At 40.1% G+C, this 11201-nt stretch overlaps 1 protein-coding gene across 1 annotated transcript; it reads left to right on the forward strand.

Annotated features, from left to right (window-relative positions):
- The first annotated feature begins 339 nt into the window (after positions 1–339).
- Positions 340–4521, forward strand: LOC140156468 (integrase/recombinase xerD homolog). The gene is made up of 2 exons (XM_072179411.1): positions 340–548; positions 3293–4521. Exons 1-2 carry the CDS (start codon positions 340–342, stop codon positions 4260–4262), a joined length of 1179 nt encoding a protein of 392 aa, XP_072035512.1. The 3' UTR covers positions 4263–4521.
- The last annotated feature ends 6680 nt before the right edge of the window (positions 4522–11201 follow it).

Consider the following 11201-nt stretch of genomic DNA (forward strand, 5'->3'; position numbering starts at 1 on the left):
CTTCTTTTCTCTTTACTTTACTTTTCTTTCTTTATTTCCTTCATTTTTCTTTGCAGTAATTTTGATTTTGACCTTTTGCGTGTCTTCCCCCTTTGCGTCGCGATAGACCTCGCGCTTTTCAATCTATGTTTTCACGCACGACTCCGCGCGCGACTCCTCACGCGTTTCTGTGCTCTCCTCTTCCTTTGTTTTCCGGCACGCAAAAGGTCATCACTTGACAAAGGTCTATGACCGAAAATTCGTGTTTAATTTTGCTACGCAAATAAATCTATACAAATGTGGTTTGACACCAAATATTTCTGCTCTTGGACTCTTTTTCTTATCGATACTCGTTTGGATATGGCACAAGCTCCGGTAATCAAGCAGGATGGCATGGTGGAGCGAAACCAAGCGACATTTGCTTCGCCTGTGGCAGAGGCGGCCATTGGAGGAGAAACTGTCCCTTTACCCAACAACCAAACGTCAAAGATGGCGGCGCCCAGGGGCAGAGATAATTATTGTTCTACTTCTAGTCAAAACAATACAGAAATGCAGTCATACCCTATCAGGTAATTGTATGGTGAATACAGGTTCGAAGTATTTCGGGCTTAGCACATATATGCTGAAGCAAACCCATGTATTGTAGCAATCGATAAACATTGTAAATGTGTTGTGAAGCGAGATGTTACGCGTAGCTATTCACAGCCGTAATCATGTTGATAATTTATCATTGGCATTGATTGCCAGGCATTGCAAATGTGAATGGATGTATACCATGTTACGATATTGATTAATATCAAGATGAGTTGAGAACCTGGTAAAGATCGGATTGACCATAAATGTACGATAGAGTACATTGCAAGGCATGATGTACTATTATGTATAAAAAACTAAGCGAATGTTTCCTTTTTAATCAACTTGTTTAGCACATTGGCAGGGCATACATGAGATGTGCTTGTTGACAAATCTGTTTGCTTGTTGTCTTTCTTTGTAATACAGATAATCTAGTGATAAAGACAATGGGGATGAAAGAGGCTGAGACCGGTCAATCATGTAGCTTTAGCGGGCAGTCAGGGACTTCAAGTTCAAGTTAATGAAGGGTACGACAATGACTTTTACATGAACAATTATTACGAATATGAACAGGGTAACACTGAACCCATTGTAAAGGGGAGATTAAAGGCAGCTGCACAATTTTGGATGAGTATTGGTGCTTCTTCCTTTGTGCTTGATGTGGTGCAACATGGTTATAAGCTGCCGTTCATTGACACTCCTCCCAATAAGTTATGCAAGAATAACAAATCTGCTTTAGATCAGCCAAAGTTTGTTGAGGATGCGATTTCTGATTTGCTTTTGAAAGGGCTGATTCATGAATGTTCAGACTTACCCCGAGTGATAAATCCTCTTTCGGTTGCGGTACAAAATTCTGGTAAAATGAGGTTAATTTTAGATCTTCGTTTCGTAAACCAATATTTGTGGAAAGAGAAAATCAAATTTGAGGATTGGTCAGTTGCATTGAGCTATTTCAAGAAAGGTGATTTCCTTTTTTCATTTGACCTAAAATCAGGGTATCACCATATTGATATTTTCCATGAGCATACTACTTTTCTGGGGTTCAGTTGGGACTTCGGGAGTGGAAGCAGGCATTTTATCTTTACCGTACTCCCATTTGGTCTATCCACCGCCCCTTACGTATTTACAAGATGTTTGAAACCCCTAGTCCGACACTGGCGAAATCAAGGTACATTTATAGTGCTATTTTTGGACGACGGGTGGGGCAGAGCGAATTCATATGCAGAATGTGATTCGTCTTCTAGACAAGTGAAAAGGGATTTGATTCAGGCAGGTCTAGTGCCAAACATTGAGAAATCACACTGGGCACCATGTAGATCCCTAATCTGGTTAGGTTTGAATTGGGATAGTGAAGCAGGGTGTATTGAGATTTCACAGAGAAGAATCTTGGATGTCATGAATTGCATATCCACGATGCAAGATAAGTTGCCATTCGCTTTTGACTAGACAAATAGCTTCATTGGCTGGCAAGATAATTTCTCTGTATCCAGTTTTTGGTACGATTTGTCAATTGATGTCTAGATACATGCATCATGAAATTTTAGTCAGAGCACATTGGGACAAAATATATTCAGTACACAGTGACAGTAAGCTCATAGAAGAATTGTTTTTCTGGAAGAACAATTTGATAAGATTGAATAAGCGAATGATCTTTGAATATTCGATTCCACAGGTAATTGTGTATTCAGATGCAAGTCATACAGGCTGTGGGGCGTGGGTGATTGATTGCAATGGAGTCAAGTTACAAAGGAATTGGAGCATTCTTGAATCAGCACAAAGCTCAACTTGGAGGGAGCTGAAGGCAGTGGAACTTTCAGTGCGAGCATTTGCACCAATGTTGTCTGGTAAGACAGTAAAATTGTTTACCGATAATACTGGCGTGGTATCAGTAGTCGCCAAAGGTAGTATGGTTGCAGAGTTGCACAGATTGAGCCTATCAATTTTTCAGTTTTGTAGAGAAAATCATATTTCTCTTAAGGTACAGTGGATCCCCAGGGATGAGAACAAACAAGCGGATTCGCTTAGTAGATTGATCGACTTGGACGATTGGGGAGATTGTCAACAGCTATTTCATTTTATGGACAGCATGTGGGGCCCACACACCGTGAGATAGGTTTGCTGATGAGCTGAATTGCAAGATTAAAAGGTTCAATTCAAGATATTGGTGCCCACAAACAGAACATGTAGATGCTTTTTCCACCAATTGGGCGGGTGAGAATAACTGGTTGGTTCCACCTATTAATCAAGTTGGAGCTGTATTAGCACATATTGCAGCTTGTGCAGCTGTAGGAACTTTGGTAGTGCCCGAGTGGCCATCTGCATATTTTTGGCCATTGCTCTTTTCAAAACAGAGCCCCTTTGGACATCTTGTTTCACATATAATAAGGCTGCATGACTCTCAGTATATATTTACGCAAGGTCGGAACAAGAATTCTGTGTTTGGCCCAGGGTTCCGTAGTCCAGTGTTATGTGTTAGACTGAAGGGGTTTTCAGTGCTGTGAACAGTTTTATCAGATTAGCCGGATGGCATTTCTGAAGTTTTCTGCATGTATGATCAGAGTTGAATATTATGTTTTTGGGTAAAAGGATTGCAAGTGTGCATAGATTTTAAGCTGTATAGCTAGATGCAAACCTGATCCGCATGGATGATAAGTATGTAAGATGGATACTGGTTCAGTGAGATGGCAGATAATAGCATGCACTGTAGTATAGTGGAAACATTTGTTTATATATTTTGCAGATCGTCAACAGTAGACGAGTATGACAGGATTGTTGCACAAGTGACTGCGGCATCTAGGGCAGAGAGTACCGTATACAAATACAGCAGAGCGCTAGTAGGTTGGAAGGACTGGTGTACTATAAATCAGGTATCTCAAATTCCTGCAACAGCGGAGGACATTAGCCGATATATGTTATATATGTATCAATGCAAAGCTCCATATTCCAGAATCGAGTCATTCTTCTACGCACTGAAATGGCAATATGACTGTAGACCTAATATTGATAATAACCCTTGTGATAAAAATTTTTTACATATAGTATTACAAGGTCTCAAGAGGTTGCTATACAAACCAGTGGTTAAGAAAGAGGTAGTCACACCAGAAATATTAAGAGCTATAATAGATAACAATGGTGCATCAAACGACCTAATTAAGGTCCGCTTATGCGCCATGGTTTTGTTGGCCTATGCTGCGTTTCTCAGGCATGATGAGTTGATTAATATCAGAAGATGTGATCTTGAAATATTTGTGTCTCACATCAATATTTTCATTATGAAAAGCAAGATGGATATATATCGGCAAGGAGCTTGGGTGATTGTGGGTGCTACAAACTCACCGACTTGTCCAGTTGCAGCCCTTAATAAGTATCTCCGGATTGCAGGGCTGAACAGTGAGAGTGATGATAATTACCTTTTCAGGCCTCTTAATTTCAGTAAATCTACTGGTGTACATGTCCTCAGAGAGGGTCAACTGTCTTATACTAGATGCTTAGAGCTGTTTAGAGAGGCACTTGATGAAGTAGGGGTGGATTCCAAAAAATTTGGTCTCCATAGCCTACGTAGCGGAGGCGCATCAGCAGCCGCGAACTTTGGTGTTCCAGATAGATTGTTTAAGAAACATGGGAGATGGAAGTCGGAGACCGCAAAAGATGGGTATGTCAAAGATAGCACTAAAGATAGGCTTGCTGTCTCCCTAAATTTAGGTCTGTAAGTTGGTTTTTGCAATGTGTGGAATCAGGAATGCTTCAATTTCCCAGCAATGTAATGGTATTTATGTAAACATTTGTATTTTGAATAATTTCAGAAATGTATGACTGGCATAGCAGGTGAATAAATTGTATTTGGATTAATAAGTAAATAAAGATTTGGATAGGTGAAATTATACCATGATCTGTCCCGTTCTTTATTGCCTGATTGGGAGGGGAGTTCAGTCTATCAACCGAAGCTCGGTGCTCCCCAATATATGTGTATATTAATGTTTTATTGCAGGTATGCAAGGAGGGGCGGGCGGGATTGAAAATGCTTTATTCACGGTTGAGTTCACGAATTAGGGAATAAATATATTTTCAATCAATAGCTAAGCTAACGATTTGCATAAGAATGTTTTGCAAGGTATAGGAGGTGTGGTGAGGCGCGGAGTGAGGTGGTGTGCTCACTGACTGAGATCGCACGATAGACGACGGACGTGTTGATTTTCATAAATGGAAGTGATGGGAAGGAATGCCAGAAAGAACAGAGGAACAAATTCTAACTCGGAGACTACTTGACAGGCAACTTTGCGTGTTTCAAGAAGATGCTGGTAGGATGGAAGTTGGGTAAGGAAGATAGCAGGATAAGGGTAAGTGTTACCTATTCCTTGTATCCGCAGCAACGTCCAGTTCAGTCTATCAACCGAAGCTCGGTGCTCCCCAATATATGTGTATATTAATGTTTTATTGCAGGTATGCAAGGAGGGGCGGGCGGGATTGAAAATGCTTTATTCACGGTTGAGTTCACGAATTAGGGAATAACTTACGCGCGGAGTGGATAGTCAAATTTATTAGCGTATTTTGATACAGTAGGCCTACTTCTCGAGTGGAGTTTTCAAGTCTGTAAATCTTAACACCACCAATGAAGAATCCAACACAGAGACCAAAGCCCCAGATGATGAAGAATCCTTGGCAGCCTGGTAATGAGGAGCTACAGCTAACTAATTCCCAGAGATATATATGTTTTTCTCAACTGGTATATCAACAGCCAACTGAAGGAGTTTAATAGTTTTGTTAAATTACTTGATACCTCGGAATTGAATTTGCTTTTCCTGGACTATCCATATCAACCACATTTGCAAGAAAGCTAATCAATTAATTGGATTCTGCATAGGTCCTTCCTCAATGCCCCTCTTCACATCCGCCGTCTCTATCTGGCCTAAGGTACATCCATGCATGCTTGAAAGGTCACAATCTTTGGTTGCAATCTACGGGGACCTCGTTATTTTTGACGAGTTCGAACTCAAATTGTAAAGTTTTAATGTTACACTGGTCCACAATTTGTGACACTTTGGAAGACTCGCAAACAGCAACAGGTAATGTCATGGATTGATGTTGAAGTCTGTATTGAGCCAGTCTTGCTGTGTTTGATTGACGAAGGATATCTGCGGACATGGCGGACCACTGAGTAGTCAGTCCTCATATCTCCGGGCCGCTTAGGTTGGCGCAATGCTGCAGTGCCCGCCTGACGTCATTACCTTCCCGACAGCCTAAGGGTAGTCAAATGTTATTATTACATGAATGGCCAAGTGGTCCAAAAAACGTGTATCACAAACGTGTAAGAACAGTAAGTTACACGTGTACGGTTGCATCTTATACGCGTCAAAGATTGCATCTTATACGTCATGTACGTGTAAGATTGCATCTTACACGTGTAAGAATGAAGTAGGATTAAAAGTTGACGAATCACAGAAGAAATCACAAACAACCAATCACTTCTTATACGTGTAGGATTTTGAATTTAGTGATGGACGATATGCGATACCATTGGCGGCGTACTGTGGATAAGTAGAGCTGCATCGTAAACAAGGCATTTTGTATGAGTGCTACAATGTCCTGTAATGTATACCGAAACTCTGTCAGGAATTGTTCTGATTGTTGGGCCGTCATGGTCACAGCCCGATTTATCTCACTTTCTGGTTACTTTTTTTCAGTTATCTGGAGTCAATTTGCATTCAATTAATCAATTAATTTCAAGAGGTGAAAGTAAAATGATCACGTTTGCGAAATCTACCGGTGTACATATCGATATCGAGGCTGAGATTATTCGACGCTCGTGGTATGTACTAGTCAAATTGGTATACCGTCGCGTCCATCCCTAATATGCAATTCTTACGCGTGTAAGAAATGCTATGGCGAGATTTCATTGGTCAAAGATGAATACACGTATACACGTAAGACGATTGGTTGTTTGGGGTTTAAATATGGATTATTTTATCATATACGATTCGTCAATTTAAGCACCCGCTAGATTCTAAGACATATAAGATGAGATCTTACATGTACAAGATGCGATCTTTACACGTATGAGATGCCATCTTACACGTGTAAGGTTACAGGTACAATCTTACACGTTTTTTGGCCATTCATATAATTATACTCTGGTCACCTTCACGTACGTTTTCTGTCAGTTAATAGAGAGTTTGCGATGTTCATTACGCCATACGCCGAACGCCTTACGCCGGGACTCTGACCAAGGGGATGTGTTTACATTGAACCTTTGATATCCGCCTTGGTCATTGCCCCGCGCCGTTTTTGTTACAGTTTTGGTCTTTTTCTCTTGTCAACTTCCATTCCCTCGTGTAGTGTACTGAGGCCGGGTTAGTGTACTGAGGCCGAGGCCAACCCGAAGCTTTCGTGTTTAGTACTATGTTTTCGCCTGACTTCTTTGCCAAATTGTTAGTCTATTAGGGGCTGTGCAATAATTTTGACCCCTGGGGGGAGGGTAAAATTGGGGGGAGGGCAAGAAATTTTTGGCGAGCCGAAAGGGGGGCAAGCAATTTTGGGCAAGCCAGGGGGGGCAAGTGATTTTGGCACACATTCTTGGGGCGCCTTTTAAATAAAACGCTCTAAAAAGGCTTAGGAAAACCGTTCGGAAACGCTTAAATATGCAAATGTTCCTGCTCGCTGCGTTCGCAACATGTATATAGACAGGTTTGCAAATTGGGATCCCAATTATTTGGCATGTGCAAGGGGAGGGGGGGGGGGGGCAAGCGATTTTTTGGCGGGCCGAGAGGGAGGGGGCAAGCGATTTTTGGCGGGCCGAGGGGGGGGCAAGCAATTTTGTGGCGAGCCCTTTGCAAATTTTACCCCCCGGGTTCATAATTATTGCACAGCCCCTTATTAATTCCGCAAATTTACAATTTGACTGGCTTAAAGTTCAAGCCATGTTCATGGTGATCAAGTCTTCAATCAGAAGAATTTATAGTAATTACATACTGGAATCGGTTTAAATGATACAGCATCCCAGCATCGCATACATCCCAGATCGACCCCATGCCTGGGTCCCAATTCTCGGGTATACAGGGCGTAGCGGCCACTGCCATGCCATCGTTTTGTTGATGCCTAATGTTGCAGTATGGTATCATCCTTGTAGTTGTACATCGCCCTCGTTCAAATTCGAACTTTAATTTATCCGTCATACATCATCGACGCGTCGCCATTAATATTTATGATTGGTTTGTTTTATGATTATAAGGTGACAAAGTCATGAATGAGCAACAGATTGTCTGCGACCTAAACTATTAAACTTGAAACTAAGTGGGAACTTTGCGGGGAACTTTGCCCCAATCGTAATCAATCAGTATGATAATGGCGTGTGGGATGATCACTTTGCCCTTATTGTAATGTTTCTCCTGTCACCTTCTGTTTTCACGTGTTTTTTTATAGAATGAATATGATTTTATGTGACCTATGTAAATCATTTTTGTACTTTTGGTACTCTTAAGGGACTTCTATTATTTCCATGTTTACATTCAGGCATTTATAATATTTTTCCAATCCGGGGTTAAAATAATCTGGTTTATGATACAGGCAGGACTGTAACCATGGAAACAACTACAGTTGCTATAAATGATTGTATAATAATTATGATTGGATTAAACAAAATGTTTTGTTTTAACACTCTTTAATAAAGCGTTCGGCGAAATCAACATATTGCACAATCATCTTAAAACAGTAACTTCAAAATTATTATAAAAATTATGTATATACATTTACAATAATCATTAATATTCAAATATTTCGTACAATCAATATTAGTGGTACATATACAAATATTTGGCCAAATTCTTCAAGCAAGAAGGACGTTACAGCTAATGGTGCATTATGCGTACGGATGGGAGGGAAAACGTTTTTCGGAAATCTTCAGGAGGAAAGCACGTTAATTTTGGTAGGTTGAAGGAGAAAAGCGATGTGTGAGCCGTGCACCTTTTCAATATCTTCAATATTTATGCTTGCTTAAAAAGACGTAGAAAACAGTACAAAACGTGTGTGTGTGTTTGGTGGGTGGGGTGGGGTGGGTGTGTGTGTGTGGGGGGGGGGGTGGGGGTGTGTGTGGAGACACTGCTTGCGCAATGTTTCTTCTACACTCTCTATGGGGAGGACAATTTTGAAAAAATGTCCGAAACTTATTTTTGTGAAATTCTTTTGACCCACTCTTTCGTGTTGACAACTAATAGAGATATTGCGATGTTCCAAACGCAGCACGTGGACCGTACGTTTGCAGGTACGTTTTTACGTACGTTAATACGGTGTTAAATATCGCTAGTCTCGGTTCCAAACTGGATTATACTCATTCGTCACGAAGGAGAACAAGGCGGCTGGAAGACTATAATATCTGATCTAAGTCGATAGAGGGCATAGTGATTGAAAAGTTAATGGTTACCGCAGGCTACTGAGTTTCTGCCTAATTCAAACAGCACGCTTTTGATTTTGACTGAAAACCAAGGTTAACATGCTGCTTAAACTTAATTGTATTTTGAGCTCCCCAAATAATATAGTTGCCCAAAAACATATATTTTGGTATATTAAGGATCACTACCTCCATATATCATGACTTTACTTTCAAAATGAGACTTTTTCGTCCTGACATGTCGTAAAATCAAGCATATTTCTACGTAATACCTGCGTTTTATACGACGTTGGTGTCCAAAATGTGAAATCCCAATGTCATTTTTTATACGGAAAGTATCACACACATTTCAACAGACAGCGTATAAATGAAACCAGTTTTTAACACATCGCTGTAGCTTTATTATAATGATTTGTTACAATTAAAAAGAATCATAATAATAAATAGACTTTCCTTCGTATGTTCATTATCCTTGACTGTCTTTAACATTATTGTGAAATGGGCAAATTTTGTGCATTTGCAATGCAAAATTGTCCAAACTGGCTAAATACGCGACCTCGCTTAGATACAGGAGAGTGGTTTTGAATAGATCGACGTGCGTCCAAGCATTGCGCTTGGAAATCGCAATCTCTCTAATATATTGAGCAAGATACGTGTGTTACCAGTGGGCGTGCCGGGGGCGTAATTTCTTTCTGCAACCATAATGGGCCGCAATGCGATAACACATAGTACATACATTACCATTATTATTTCCTCTTACTTAATAAAATAAAAAGAAATCGATAGAATTAAAATTCTACAACGGTTTACCTGGGGTTCGAACCCACAATCTATGTACCCATAGTCTAATGCCTACACGACTGTGCTATGATTCGTTGTACCAGAAAGGTGTTTGTTTAAGATACTTATTGATTACGGAATAAAGTGCATACACACAATATACTATTACTAGTATATTAGTACTAATGAATACGAATATAATCCTAACCCTAATCCCTAACCCTTACCCTTACCCTAACACTAACCCTAAACCCTAACCCTAACCCTAAACCCTAACCCTAACCCCTAACCCCTAACCCTTACCCTAACCCTAACCATAAGACCCTAACCCTGACAATAATGAACCTTGCCTCGGACTATGCGGTTAGTGATATATTGCGGCCCATTATGGTTGCAGAAAGAAATTAAGCGTGCCGGGGGGGGGGGCAGCTCTGACAACTCAGAGGAAGAAAAAAAGAAATATTCATTTTTCTTAGTACTGTTTAAATACGCACACATTCGGTAAACACCTTGATTTGGACATAAAATAACTTTCGCGCTCGTGCGTGCAACGTTAGAATCTCGGTAAAATTGGGCCGAATAATGCTCACTAGGCAATTCCCCCGTACAAAAAGTTCAGGCACGCCACCGTGTGTTACTTTGTTTAAATACTGCTATTTTGAATTTCGCCATTCTCAAACACTTCTCCAAACCTGAAGTGTTGATAAACAACATGCCTACACCTAAAGTTCAGAGTTCCGGGTACACGACATTGGAGATCATCTGTAAGACGTATAGATCGTAACGACGTAATGGTCAATCGCAATCTCTCAAAAGTAAATGCCAAACCTGATAACAAAGTATTGCTAATTAAAACTTTTGCTGTAACCATCCATATCCAGGTCCTTCATTCGTTCAGCGTTGCTTTCGTGATATTGATAAGTAAACCATTGTGAACCCAAAACACAACTCCAGTATCCTGTGATTAAAATAAAACGACAATAGAATAGCAATATCATTATTATTTTCTTTGGTTTTAATAAATAATCATAAGTACAAATAGATTTATATGGGCCATTGTATATATTTTTATTTTTAATACAAGGTTTCAAAACATTTGTCTGTCATTGAAAAGAAAAGAAGAGTCTGTAATAAAAAGCAGAAATAAAAAGCTGCCATAAAAGCAACAAAGCACAGAGTTCAATGGGATTTGAAAAGTAAAGTGGCAGTTGAAACTCTAGTGATAACACTTTTACAGTGCATGATGGGGCTTCCTTAAATCATCCTCTGACTAATAATTGACCAGCGGCAGTAAAGATACAGCGCTTTTTCGGGAATTGGTATTGTTGCTTTTATGGCAGCTTTTTATTTCTGCTTTTTATTACAGCTTGACTCTTCTTTTCTTTTCAATGACTGAAAATGTTTTGAAACCTTGTATTAAAAATAAAATACCATGGATCGATATAAACCAAGTGCACATACAGTCATTGGGAAATGCCGGGGCTTGAAC

This window comes from Amphiura filiformis, chromosome 7 (assembly GCF_039555335.1).
Source record: "Amphiura filiformis chromosome 7, Afil_fr2py, whole genome shotgun sequence".
Classification (NCBI taxonomy): domain Eukaryota; kingdom Metazoa; phylum Echinodermata; class Ophiuroidea; order Amphilepidida; family Amphiuridae; genus Amphiura; species Amphiura filiformis.